Genomic DNA, 15,309 nt, shown 5'->3' with positions numbered 1-15,309 from the left:
GTTTTAAATAGATATAACTGGCAAATTATTGTGCCCTTCTGCAATTTCTTTGTCATTTTATTTTCAGCCTTAACAACTTTTTCCCCTATTTAATGAAAGCCCACAATGGGAGGTAATAATACTACAAATTAGTGACCCAATACTCTGTCATGAGCTCACTGTTTAATGGGGGAGCTCCAGATGGTGATCATATTCTATCTTAGAAATTTTTTCATATTGATGATTTTAAGAAAAAACAAAAGCTTCTTTAACTAGTCCAGCAATATTTTAGATTCCTGAATATATTACTTGGAATTCTAAGGGTCACTTTCAGAATTATTTTATTTAAGATAATATTCATTTCTGTTATTTTTATTAGCCTAGACTTGTGTAATTCTACCAAAGTGAAAAATTTGAAGTTTAAGGAAAAAGCATCTAATGCTATACTTGCCCTATAAATTTCTCACTTAGTTATCCAGGCCCTAGAACATCGTTGGCATTCACAAATGTTTATTTAATAATGTCGTGTTACCAGAAGTCCAAATATTGCCACTCAGAGCTATAATGCAAGTGTGCTTCTTTTATGAATGGTTCATATTAAAAAATGTTAGAATGCCCTTCAGATGAAAAACACTTTGAATTCAGAAGATCATTTTTTTTCTCCACAGGCAAGAACTCATTAACAGAATAAAACCGGTAACTGAGGCATTTTTCAAAGAAAATTATATCCCTGATAAATGCAAGCTGCTTATCTTCTTATCTTTGTAATAAGGAGGCCTAGTTTTCATTTATAAGAAAGGACAGCTTGTTTTCAATTTACCTCGTTGGCTCTGTGAGCCAACATTTCAGTATTAAGACAAGTGGATATTGAGTCAACAGTCTAATTTGTGTCTAGATTTCTACCTTTAATCCCTTCTGCCAAACTTGTAATCGTCACTATGACCATATGGCTGAATGTCTTCCTCATCTCAAACTCTGTATTGGTTGCCTTTTAGCTGTATGTAATATGGCTGAAATTTGCATATGAATAACACAACATTGAGTACATTTTATAGTAGAAATCCATTTACATCCTCATGTGTGTATGTTCTTGACACTTTAGTGCACTGATTTTGAGAGCAGTCATTAACAAATCTTTAGGACTAGGTTATAAACTCTTATAGACAAGTCTACATTTTGGTGATTAGAATAGAACTAATGACATATTAGGCCCTTATTGATTGGTTGTTTAATAGAAGATTCAAACACACAATCAGCCACCAAATGGAGACCAACAGTTAGGATTGTGAGGATTTCTTGGCAGATAAATTGTTTATAGTTCTTTTTAGAACCAGATTTGTTTCTTTGAAAAAAATATTTGTCAGATGTTGTACATAAATGCTGTGTTAGGGAAGATGTCGGAAGACATCAGTAGGAGCTGTTATCTGTTATGAATCTATTTTCTTATAATCTAGAAGGACAAAGAATCAACGTTTCTGACTGTTTAGTATCTGGAGTATAACTTTTTTAAAAGAAGTATTTCCTAATGTTATCCTATAGGTGAGAATTGTCTCCCTTGTGGTCTGTTATGGTTATATAGACTTATGTCACATATTTGACTTATTTCTTTCTTTTTTTTTTTTTTTTTTTTTTGAGACAGAGTATTGCTCTGTTGCCAGGCTGGAGTACTGTAACGTGATCTCGGCTCACTGCAACCTCTGACTCCCTGGTTCAAGCGAGTCTTCTGCCTCAGCCTCCCAAGTAGCTGGGATTACAGGCATGTGCCACCACGCCCAGCTAATTTTTGCATTTTTAGTAGAGACAGGGTTTCACTATGTTGGCCAGGATGGTCTCGAACTCCTGACCTCGTGATCGGCCTGCCTTGGCCTCCCAAAGTGCTGGGATTATAGGCGTGAGCCACCGCGCCCGGACATTTGACTTATTTCTTTATGTGTCCATTCCTCTGCATTTCTTATCACTAGATTTTGATTTTTTAAGAACATCAACTGTGCTGTTTTCTAATGTGTTTTAACTTTCCTAGTATAGGACCTGTCATGAAGTGGGACTTTTAAAATTATTTTTTGATAAATATATGAATGATTGTGTCTGACAGCTTACCAGCACATGGGATAAGAGATGAATGTGTATATATATCCATAGGTATATTTTTAATATAATTTCACTCTAATTAAGAAAGTAATACATGGGTTGTAAAAATACTTAAAATATGAAGTTGGAAATAAAATAGCAAAAATGAAATACTACTCAAAAATAAGAATTATTACACTTTGGTCTATTTCTGATCCACTTTCTACACTTAGGGCTATTTCAAAAAATACATATTTTAGTATTTATTTTATGTACATTTGCTTCACTTAGCCTTATATCATTAATAGTTCCTTGTATTACATGTCCTTTGAAAATATGTCTTTTAATGACTGCTTTGTTTTCCCTCTTCCAAATGTACCACAGTTTGTTGTGTTTAGGATTTTAGGATTTTCTAATTTTTGTTTCACTTACATGTAGAATACAAATATGATAAATATTTTTATATATAAACTTGTGCACATTTTCAATTATTTTTATAGACTGCATTTCTGGATATAAATTTGAAATTTCTGGGACTATGAGAATAAATATCATGAAGGTTCATGATACATACTACAAAATAGTTTTTCAGAAAGGATGCACTAATAACAGCCCCATTGGTGGCATATGAGATCACGCAATTCCCCATACACTCATCAACTTTTAATCTGAGTGTTCATCAGATTTTACACACACACACACACACACGTATATATCTGTTTGACAAAAAGTATCTACTTTTAGCTTATTTTTTTTGTTTTTTTAAAAGGTTGAAATTAGTTATTTGTATTTATTCTCTTAAAAATTGCCTATTAGAATTACAATGAGATACCATCTCACACCAGTTAGAATGGCGATCATTAAAAAGTCAAGAAACAACAGGTGCTGAAGAGGATGTGCAGAAATAGGAATACTTTTATACTGTTGGTGGGACTGTAGTTCGACCATTGTGGAAGACAGTGTGGCAATTCCTCAAGGATCTAGAACTAGAAATACCATTTGACCCAGCCATCCCATTACTGGGTATATACCCAGGGGATTATAAATCATGCTGCTATAAAGACACATGCACACATATGTTTATTGCGGCACTGTTCACAATAGCAAGGACTTGGAACCAACCCAAATGTCCATCAGTGACAGACTGGATTAAGAAAATGTGGCACATATACACCATGGAACACTATGCAGCCATAAAAAAGGATGAGTTCATGTCATCATTCTTAGCAAACTATTGCAAGAACAGAAAACCAAACACCGCATGTTCTCACTCATAGGTGGGAATTGAACAATGAGATCACTTGGGCACAGGAAGGGGAACATCACATACCTGGGCCTGCGGTGGGGTGGAGGGAAGTGGGAGGGATAGCATTAGGAGAAATACCTAATGTAAATGATGAGTTAATGGGTGCAGCAAACCAACATGGCACAGGTATACATATGTAACAAACCTGCTGGTTGTGCACATGTACCCTAGAACTTAAAGTATAATAAAAATTTTTAAAAAGAAAAAATATATATATATATATACTTTCCTCATTTTTACTACTGGTATGTTAATTCATCCCATATTGATTTGAAAGACAAAGATACCCTTTGTTATGTGTATTACCAAATGGTAATTTTATTTCTATTTATTGCCTTTGTTTTAGGTGATTGTTTAAGTACAGAAATACTGTAGTTTTATGTAGTCAACATCATTCAGTTATAAATATTTATTTAATATTGTACCAGGTACTTTTCTAGAGCTGAGATTACAGTGGAAACAGGACCAAGTACCATCATGGAGCTGAGACAGACATTTTAAACATAAATATTTAATTTTTAAAAATATGATATAATTTTAGGTAGTACCGTGAAGAAAATAAAGCCAGGGCAAGGACATAGAAAGTGATGGTTAAAGGATAGGAGAGATATTTTAGAAAGAGAAGTCCTCTCTGAGATACTTTCACAGAGACCTGAAAGAAGTGAGGGAGCAAGCCACATAAATTCTAGGGAAGGTGTTTTATAGGCACCGGGAAAGGTAAGCCCAGAGACCCTGAGATGGAAACAAACATAGGTGTTTGAGGAGCAGTAAGGACTGCAGTGTGGATCCGTGGAGTATACTCGGGAGTGCAGTAGTTGGTGATGTCAGAGGGGTTGGCAGGGTCCAGGCATATAATACCTTTAAGGCTATCTGCAAGGAGCTTGGATTTTACTCTTAAGTAGAATGGGAAGTCACTGAAGGATTTTGAATTGGGGAAGCTTCATGCCGTGGCTTGTGTTTAGAAAGATCTCTGTTTGTGGAGATAGAGTGTAGGGAGGAAGAGTGGAATTAGGGAGGCCGGTTAGGAAGCTATGGTAATAGTCAAATTAAGGGGTGGTGGTCATTAGGACTAGAGTGGTAGTAGTGGAGGTGATGAAAAGTGGTTGGAATCTGGATATTTTTGGAAGGTGAAGCTAACAGAACTACTGATTGATAGGGTGCATGTCATAAAGAAAAGAGAAATCATGAGTGAATCTAAAGTTTTTGGTCTGAATAACAATATATATGTTGTGCCATTTCCTAAAATGAGGAGCAGTATGGAAGGATGTCTGTGTGGGATGGATATATGTGCCGGATCAAGAGCTTTGTTGAATCTGCAGCCTAAATCAGAATTCAAAAGTGTTTTACCTAGGATATCCAAATACTGAAATGTTAGGGGGAAAATATAGCTTTCCTTCTCTATAGAAGAGAATAAGTGGTTCTTTGAAGAATATTACCCTATTTTTCTTTTTTCAATGTAAATTTTTTAAAGCTTCCTTTTACATATTCTTGGTTTAAAAAAATGTTTAAGAAATACAAGAGTATATAAAGTAAAAAGTGGAAGTCCAGACCCCTTTCCCTCATTCTCCACCCATTCCCACTCTCCAGGGTATCATCACTATTAGTAGTGTGCCATGTATACTTCCAAAAGAAGACTTGGTCTTCCTTTCCTTAAAAAAAAGAAAAAAAAAGATCACAACTAAGAATTTCTTTCATTTTATTTAAAAGATCTAAGACTGCACTTGACTTATATACATGTACAGCATGTCTGTGCACGTGCACGCACACTCCCGTGCACTCCCAGTTGCAAAAATCAACTGTTTACTACATAGTGCTTCCCAGTCTCAGTGCAGGAACTTGAAGATTGCTGTGGCTTTTCTTTGTACATTAACAAAAATGTATTCTGGCTGGGCGCAGTAGCTCATGCCTGTAATCCCAGCACTTTGGGAGTTTGAGGCAGGCAGATCACGAGGTCTGGAGTTTGAGGCCAGCATGGTGAAACCCCGTCTCTACTAAAAATACAAAACAATTAGTCGGGCATGGTGGCATGTGCCTGTAGTCCCAGCTATTCGAAGGCTGAGGCAGGAGAATTGCTTAAACCCGGGAGGCGGAGCTTTCAGTGAGCCAAGATCATGCCACTGCATTCCAGCCTGGGCGACAGAGCGAGACTCCGTCTCAATCAATCAATCAATCAATCAATAAAAATAAATGTATTCTGAGAACCATGGTTGATCATCTAGATTCAGCTCTTGGATTCTTAAACATTGTATTGATACATTTATTGGCTTTTTCTGAATAAATTCTTGGAATAACTGTTCTTTTGCCTACAGATAGGTGTGGAAATAGTTCTAGTAATTAACCTATTTTTTTTTTTAACCAGTTTGTGAGTATCTGTTTGCTTTAGGAAGTGCCCTCTCTATTGTTAAAATTGTCGACATAGGTCAGACAGCTGCTGGACTAGCTTCCCAGCAATCTTGCAGGTGTGATTCACATTGACAAAGATGGGGGAGGAAAAGTATTCTAAGCAACAAATGGGCCTGTGATGCCTGCTTTTCTAATGTGGTCATAGTTGAGTTTGTAAGAATCTGTCGATGTCCCATATTTACAAAGTGAGGAAGATAATGATAATCTACCTCAGAACATTGTTGAGAGCAGTAACTAATATAAATGTTTAATGACATTATGCACTGCTGTTTCTAATACTCAGTGATGCTATTGCTGACTTTATTTCCTGAGTTGAACTTATATATCATCACTTATAGTGATAATGGCCTAAGCTGAATAGTTTCACTTGTGTCAGAGAGCCCCTGTGGTTTAGCAATGTGCCAGCCTATTTAGGGTCCAGTCTTTGTTTCTGACATCTCAGTTACTAACGTTATTATCTTTAATTTCTATTTTCTTCCCCTTTGGTCTCTACTACTTGATTAGCTTTTGGTTATCTTGATGATAAGAATGTAATTTAATATGAATTAAAATCTCCAAATTCTATTAAATTTAGTAATAGATATTCATTCACTGATTATACTTTTTTTCTCTGAGGATCTGAAATTCATTCTTTGAAGAACTGGCAGTGTATGTGTCTTTCCTTCAAATGTTTATTCTTTTTTCTGTTAATCATGACTGCAGCTTTCTCCTAAATGGTCATAATCAACCCCCTAATGGTAAAATACAATGGTTTTGTTGAAGTTTCTATGGCATATGGTACTATGTCAGTAAGAAAGAGCACAGCTGTGGTTGGTAGACAGTCCTTAATTTAAAGGCTTGGTGTTGTATTTGTTTATTTTCAGCTTTGTTAACTTGAGTGGGTTAATCACCTTGGTTTTTTCACATATAAAATCAGTTTCATAGTATTTTAGATTCTTATGAGGAATAACTGAAATAAGATATACAAAGTACCTAACATAAATCTTAGTCCATACTGGGTACTCGGTAATATTGTTACTTTGTCCTTGCCTTTTCATCAACATTTTCTGTATATTTGTGCACACACCATTACTTTATCCTGATTGTATCTTCTGTCATTATGACCACTCTTTTCCAACGTCTTCACTGGGTTTTCCTTCTCCTGCCTCTCCTTACATGTTGGTGTATCCCCAGGGTCTTCCACTCAGCCCTCTTCTCACCCTATATCCTATCGTTGAGGTTCTTGTTTGCTCCCGTGGCTTCAGGTATATGCTGACAACACCCACATATATTCCTATGCTCTCTTGAGCACCAGAGTTTTCTTCGGTGTACCTAATAGTCTTATCTATTTGGATAGTGCTATAAACTCATTATGCCCTCCACCCCAAATTCATATATTGAAGCCCTAACCTCACATGTGATTGTATTTGGAAGGTATTTGGATCTCCTTTGGGAGATAATTAGGTTTAGATGAGGTGATGAAAGTGAGGCCCTCATGATAGAATTAGTATCCTTGTAAGAAAAGACACCAGAAAGGAGTTTGCACTTTCTTCCTGCCACCCCTGGAACCATGTGAAGACACAGCAAGATGTCGACCATCTACAAGGCAGGAAGAGAGGCCTTAAGAGAGTCCCAGAAAATTCATGCTGGCATCTTGAGCTTAGACTTCCAGCCTCCAAAACTGTGAGAAAGTAAATTTCTGTTGTTTAAGCAACCCAGTCTACATGGTATTTTGTTATGACAGTATGAGCCACACAAAGATACCTAGCAAACAGATTGAGTACAACATATGCAAAACTGAATAAATGGAGTATTTTCTTTTAAAACATGTATATATTTTCTTTCTCAGTTAATAGTAATTTAAGGTAGAAACGTTGGTCCCATTCTTTAGGTTCTCTCCTTGTCTCTCTCCAGGTTTGAAGGGAGAGTTGGGCTGCAAAGGGCACAACGAGCTGTTTGGGAATAACTGAAATGATGTCTGTCTTGATTATGGTACCAGTTTCACTGGTTTCAATCCAAAATTATTGAATTATGCATTTTAACTGTATGCAGTTGATTGTACATGATTATAACTCAGTTGAGTTGGTTTAAAAAATTTGTAGGGATAGGGTCCCAGAGTCTATATTACTAATTTCCTGTAGCATACTTGGTTTTATTTCAACTATGACACAAGGTGATTCATTTGGCTGTCTTTATGCTGTCTCAGTATATCCTTTATGTTAGTAGCCATTCTCTTTTTTTCTCTGCTGACACTTCCATTGCTATTGTTTATTTACTGACTTTTTCTCCCAAATGATATGGGTCAGGGATCAGGGCCTGAACCTAGCTATGTCTTTTCTAAGGCGTAGATTGACTATGTGGTAGATCTTTATCTTTTAAATATCTATTTTGCCCTTTGTTTGAAGTTTGTAGTTGTGTTCAGAATGATTAAGGAATCAGCAGAAGTCTTTCTTATCCCTGGATTATTCAGGTCTCACTGTGCTGGAAAACTTGTGTTGCAACTCTGTCTAGAGTTGAGTGTCAAGGGTTAGTAGGCTTGTCTTGAGAGTCATAATGAGAAAGAGTGTTAAAGCCCATTAGAGAAGGGCTTTGTCCGCCAAAATGGAAGAGTTAGGTTTTTAATACAGTAGTAGCAGTACAGTCAGCCCGCTGTATCCACGGATTCACATCCATGGATTCAATCAACTGTAGATAAAAAATATTATGAGGAAAAACCAATAAAAAATAAGAGTACAACAATAAAAACACAGATTTTAAAAACAGTATGGCAACTGTTTACATAGCATTTACCTTGTATTGGGGTATTATAAATAATCTGGAGACTATTTAAAGTTTATGCAAAGATATGCATTGGTTATATGCAAATACTACACTATTTTATATAATGGATTTGAGAGTCTGTGGATTTTGATTTTAGGGGGATTCCTGGAAACAGCCCCCCCATTGATAATGAGAGATGACTGTAGTAGTAGTCAGTAGTAGTAATAGTAGAAGTAATAACACAGGTAGTTATAGAAGTAATAGGAATAGTAAAGATCATAATAATGAAAGAAGAAAATACTTGCTGAATGCTTACTAGGTGCTGGATACTGTGTTATTTACATGAATTATTTTATTCAATCTCCACAATAACCTTGGAAAATAAGAATTGATATTTTTTTCCTCACTTTATAGATGAAGAAACACACAGAGAAATTCAGTAACATTCAAAATCACAGAGCTAGTAAGTAATAGGGCCAGATTTCTACCAGGCAGTAGTAATTACAATTATTGGGCCAAGTGTGGTACCTCACACCTGTAATCCCAGCACTTTGGGAGGAGGCCAAGGCAGGCAGATCCCTTAAGGTCAGGAGTTCAAGACCAGCCTGGGCAACATGGCAAAACTCTGTCTCTACTAAAATACAAAAATTAGCTGGGCTTGCTGACACAATGCATGCCTGTAATCCCAGCTCCTCAAGAGGCTGAGGCACAAGAATCACTTGAACCCAGGACGCCTCAAAAAAATTATTGAACATCACTTGAACCCAGGAGGCCTCAAAAAAATTATTGAACAAATAAAACTAATGATCTATATATAGGCTCAGTGTTGAAGAATAGTCAGAATTTACTTAGTGCTGATTAGTTAAGTGTTATCAAATAAAAAATAAAATAGATGGGGCCAGGTGCGGTGACTCAAGCTTATCATCCCAGCACTTTGGGAGGCCAAGACGGGTGGATCAGTTGAGTCCAGGAGTTCAAGACCAGCCTGGGCAACACAGTGAAACCCCATCTCTACTAAAAATAGAAAAAGATAGCTTGGCATGGTGGTACACGTCTGTAGTCCCAGTTACACTGGAAGCTGAGGCAAAAGAATTGCTTGAACCCTGGAGCTGAGATCACCCCACTGTACTCCAGCTTGGGCAGCAGAGAGAGTGAGACTCTGTCTCTAAATAAATAAATAAATAAAAATTTAAAAATACATGAAATAAAATAGATGGGAGTAGAAGAGTATTCCAAAGAATGCATGTATACAAAGAAGAAATTGTTTTAGGGTTGTGGTGAGCATTAAATAAAAATCATAGCACACTAGTGAATGGCAAATGGATAATAAATTCCAATTATTATTTTAATAATAATTTGATGGCCAGGCACGGTGGCTCATACCTGTAATCCCAGCACTTTGGGAGGCTGAGGTGGGTGGATCACCAGGTCAGGAGTTTGAGACCAGCCTGGCCAATATAGTGAAACTCCGTCTCTACTAAAAATACAAAAATTAGCTGGGCATGGTGGCACATGCCTGTAGTCCCAGCTACTTGGGAGGCTGAGGCAGAAGAATTTCTTGAACCTGGGAGGTGGAGGTTGCAGTGAGCCGAGATCGTGCCACTCTACTACAGCTTGGGCGGCAGAGTGAGACTTTGTCTAAAAAAAAGAAAATAATAATTTGACTTAGGGAAGGAAGAAAACACCAGTGGCTCTTGTCTTTCTTTCCATGATCTCTGGAGAAATACACACACTCCTATATGTCTATATTTAGTACTTCATTATTTTTATAGCAGAACTTCAGATAAACATCTATATGATATAGGGATATAACTAAAATTTTGATAACATTATTCAACAACTCCAATCTCTACTGTATTTACGTTTAATAAGGAACTCTATGCTATGACTTTTTCTAATGAATACAATGACTTTTATGAAAAAAAATATGGCTAGGAAGGTTAGGGAAAGGTTATAAGCAAATGTTCTCACAAAGTTGCTGAAATAGGAAAGTAAAGGAAATAGCTCTTTTCCTGAAACCTTATCTGATAAAAAGAATTGTTTTATTTTGCGGTGATTTGGACAGGTATTTCTCTGACATTTCGGAGGGCAAATTTTCATTTGACTTTAAAGACATGAAAAATTCCTTTTGCACATTTTTGTTTATTTATTATGACATCCTTTTAGGTACACAGGGTTATTTCAGTATGACTTGAAATATTAACTTTTGTTTTATGTGAAACACTTTTGTTTTTCTTTCTAGATATCCAAGTTTGGTAAGACCAGAGTATTCATAATGAAGTGATCTCTCTAAAGTAGTTTCTTTTGTACGTCCGTAGGCTAGGATGGATTTTCTTTTACACCTATTCAGAGAATTTCTATTCAGTTTGTTATTAGTAATCACCCCCTAGTCACTTTCTTCATGTGTTTTCTAGATAACAGTTCCCTAGTTTACACCCATATTGTGTATTATTCTTCCCTAAGTGTATTATCTTATACTTCTTTACATTAAATATCATCTTGGACCTGTCCTTTCAAATCCCCAAGTTGTCCATAATCCATCCATGTACTTGATTGATCTTGTTTTCTTTTCTTTTTAATCCAGTCTGGCTTTGTATCATCTGCAAACTTGATCATACTTGAATGTACATTCTCCTCCAGCTCATTAATGAGTGTGCTAGACAGGATAGTTGTCATTCCCTTGGGACCATGCCGGATATACTGCTGGATGCTCTCAGTTGCAACTACGTTGATAATAATTCATTGCTTCCTTCCCATGACAGAATTCTTTATCTACAGTGCTATACTGTTATCCAGGCAATGCCTCTACCATCTCTGCTTTCTGGATACTCCTATTTCAATCATTTTTTCCTAAGATTTACGTAAAAATTATTGTGCTCCCTTATCTATGTAGGCCATTGCCTAATTTTTAAAAGAAGTTACTCAATCTGGGAAAATAGTGTCCTTAAATAGAAATTTCTCAAAAGTTTCCATCGAACATCAGTGAGTCTTTAAAAATACGTTAAGTGTGAAACATTTTGGAAGTGCTGCCTAAGTCTTTGCTTTCTCCATGGAAAGGGATCTCTAGTTATTTAAATTTTAAGTAAAACCATAATTATTTTTCTCACAGCTGAGAGAATGATTTAAATATATGTAAATTTTTTCTGAATGTCGATTATATTTTCAGTAAATTACTCTGCTTTGAGGTAGTTTTCTAGATGAGACGCAGTTCATTTATAATTTTCAGAGCATGATGTGGAGCCATTTGTTACTTTATTTTTAAAGTTATGGTTTTTTCCTTTATTTTCAGGAAAAAGAAGAAGTAGAGGGGATATCAGTAGGTGCTATACTTTCTGACTATCAGCGTATTCGAGTGGAAAATGTGTAAGAAAACATTAATTTGTTAATTTTAAAAGTGTATGTATTTTAAGAATGTGAATAAGTGAAAAATCAATAATTGTATTCAAATTATAAATAGGTATGGTAGCCTACGTGCTCCATGGAACTAAATGTATGTATTTACCTAAGTAACAAAAGTCATGCTTTTACTTTTTTTTATCCTTATATCACACATGAGGAAATTTAACTTAATTAGTATAAGGAAAAATAATCTATCATAGAATTGAGATAGATTTTTTAGTGAGAAGTATTGTCTTCATTTTTTTCTTATTTGATTTAGTATATCCTGTTAATCTCTTTTAACTCATCATTTGTAATAAAAATCAAGAGATAATAGAATCAATACAGTAATATTTTAAAGAAAAAAAATGCTTACTAAGGAGTCATCTCTTCTTTGGTTCATATAATTCAGTTCTTGTCCAAAAATATTTATATGATTGAAGTACTTACATATAAAGCCATTCAACTTTCAAGGAATTTTTAGGATGTTCCTCCCCTCCTCCTAGCCTCTCTCTGCTCCCCTAAGGGAGGGACCACTAGTGAAGCATTTAGTCTGTAGCTGCACATACCAAAACGGTCAATTCTATTGATCTATTCAAAAATCATGAGGTAAAATGATAATATTGGTTATTTAATGTTGGCCTGGCAAGACACGACCTGAATGAATTTACTTTTCATTTTTAATTTATCTAGATAAATATAATATTGTATAGAGATTCTGGGCATAGTTATATTAACAAAAGAAAATTGGACTCCATTATTTTTCTTAAGCACAATTTGACCTACAAATAAGTTATTTTGCTAGTCAAAAGGATAAATAGAATAAGATAATGGCTGTATTTGTATAATATTTTTATATTCTTGATAAAGAAACATTCCTATTTACTATCTCATTTAAAACCTACATATTAATAGATTTGAAAATTTAAGTTTCATTTTTATTTTATTTATTTTCTCTCTAATTCCATGGTGGATTTAGGGCAGTTTAAAAAAATACAGAATTTTAAGAGTGAATGAAGGGAAAACAGGGTAAAGCATAGTTAAGTGAAGAGAAATATGATCTTACATTTTAGAAGTGTATCAGAGTCTCTAGACGATGGATGATGATGGTGGAGTGGGGAAGAAGGTCATGTGTATTTTGAGAAAGTTTTCCTTGCATTCTACCTAGATGTAGATCTACCGTTGAGAACAACCGATCTACAGATGGAGATGAATTGCATATCCCTTAAGCCATACTTTAGAAATAATAGTGTTGTCATCAAGTTTTAGATCATGTTCTCTGAGAACTGTTAAAAATTAGTGTTTTTTAATAAGTTCAAACCCACATGCCTTAATGGGTAGCCAGACTGGAGATAGGGATGACATCTATTTATGAAAGTTAAAAAGCCAAATAAAAATGTGATCCTGATTAGGAGGCTGCCCATTACATATATGTATATATATGGAAGAAGGGCACGCGTCATGCCCACGGGTAGAGACTTTCTCAGAACACAGTCTCTGGTACACTTGAACACATGGTTGAACAGATGAGTAGATTTTATGTTATAAAGCATATCTGCAATTATTTTATCCTTGAAATTTCAAAAGTAATGTTACTGGCAGTCTGTTGGTCCACAAACTCAATTTTGAATTAGCCTATTACCAAATTTTAGTTTGTGTTGTATTACCATAATTTCAGAATGTAAAGCGTTTAATAGATGTCACAAGTTAAAATTCAGCAGTGATTTACAGAGTACTTTTATTTGAGCCATGATATTTTGAACTGTTAAAGAACTTAAATAGGAAAAAAATTTTACTTACGTCTATAGTCAAGAGGTTTTGAGGAATTTCAAAGCAACAACCACAAATTTTACAATAAGGACAGGAAAAAAACTTTTTTTTTAATAAAAAAGTAAGTCTTAGTTTAAAAAGGTAGAGAGGCTGTTTTGATTAGTCGGCCTTAAACATTGGGTGAGAGGACAGCAAGAACTAGTGTTTGTATTACATGGGTAGTTCACATTTTATTATTTTTGTATTTATTAACTGCTTCAGCATTGCTTAAATGCTCTGAGACATTTTAAAAGGGAAAATTACATGCAACAATCTCTGCAATGAGGAAGGTTTTGGCTTTTTGAAAGTCAGGGTATACATAATGAAAAGCAATAGTGATATTTTTAAGGCCAAGTATGAGTAAATGACCAAACATGGTACATTTAATAAGTATTGGGATCTCTGAGAGAAGAGAGAGAGAGAGATCAGTATAGGCCAGAGTAGTCAGCCAAGCAACCTTACAGATGCTAGGGACGGTGGATTTTACTTATAAACCTTATAGACACTGGGTTTTAGAGCTATATTCTTGGTTTGGAATCTGATCTCAGCCAGTTAGTGTATGACTCGGGCAAGTCACTTGGCTTTGACTATCATTTATTGAATACCTATTTTATCCAGGCATTGTACTACATTATCTGTATTACCTTTAATTGATTAAACAATTATAGTCCTTTCTGAGAAAGTGACATTTAAGCAAAGGCATGAAGCAAGTGAGAACACAACTAGTGTAAAGGCAAGAGTGAGCAGACAGGCAGCAGTGGTAGGATGGAGTGAGAAGAGAGTAAGTAGTAGGAAATAAAGTGCATGAACTAAACAGGGCGAGATCCATGGAGTGATGAGGAGCCACTGGAGGGTTTTGAGCAGAGGAATACTATGATCTATTTAATGTCTTAAAAGGATCACATTGGCTGCTGTATGGATTTTAAAGGGTGAGGGTGGAGCAGGGAAGGAAATTAGGATGTTGACATGAGAGAGAATGGTGGCTCAAACCAAGTTGTTAGCAGTGGTATTGGTGAGGAATAATCACATTCTGCGTTGTGGTAGATTGGATGTGGAATGTGAAGAAAAGGGAAGGATGATTTCATTTCACATTTTTTAATCCTCTTAAGAACTTTGAAAGGAACTATTTTTGCCCCTATTTATGAACTAGGAAACTAAGCGCAAGGACTTAGATTTTACTTGACTTCAAAAGCCGTGCAGCTAGAGTACAAAATGAGGTTTTAAATTCAGATGTGTGTTCACTCCAAAACCTATATTTTTTCTACTTTACCAATAATGGAAAATATCTTGTACAGTGCCTGCAGCATTGTACTTTTTGTTCTTAGTATTTTCTTTTTATTCACAATCAAATTCTTAAAAAAAAAAAATCAAAATTAGTAGTTTAGAATAATTCATATAACTGTAGTTACTGTTAATTTAATCAATATGCGGCTGTTTTATTAGGATAAATTATTTGCCCACTTTACATATGCTTCAAAATTTTGATACCCATGGAAGTTTTAAAACAGAGAGAATACTGGCATTTGTAAACTCTTTTAATAGATTACTAAATTAAGAGTCTTACTAAAATTAATATTTCTAGTATGCCTAGAAATTTCATTTTTATCAGTTTATGCATAGCCCATGGA

General features: G+C 35.3%; 1 protein-coding gene across 25 annotated transcripts in view; it reads left to right on the top strand.

Moving 5' to 3' along the window:
* The window catches only part of DPH6 (diphthamine biosynthesis 6), a 452,678-nt gene that overhangs the window by 82,044 nt on the left and 355,325 nt on the right, over positions 1-15,309 (top strand). For all 25 annotated transcript variants that reach the window (XR_012414756.1, XR_012414753.1, XR_012414752.1 and 22 more), the window contains one exon: positions 11,784-11,857. Coding sequence is in view for 4 of the 25 variants with exons in the window: in XM_073995460.1 (XP_073851561.1) it covers positions 11,784-11,857 (74 nt within the window). In the remaining 21 variants the exon portion in view is untranslated. The remainder of the gene's footprint in view (positions 1-11,783; positions 11,858-15,309) is intronic.

The sequence above is a fragment of the Macaca fascicularis genome, chromosome 7 (assembly GCF_037993035.2).
Source record: "Macaca fascicularis isolate 582-1 chromosome 7, T2T-MFA8v1.1".
Lineage (NCBI taxonomy): Eukaryota > Metazoa > Chordata > Mammalia > Primates > Cercopithecidae > Macaca > Macaca fascicularis.
Note: the sequence above shows the minus strand (reverse complement) of the source record. Positions and strands in the feature narration are given on the sequence as shown.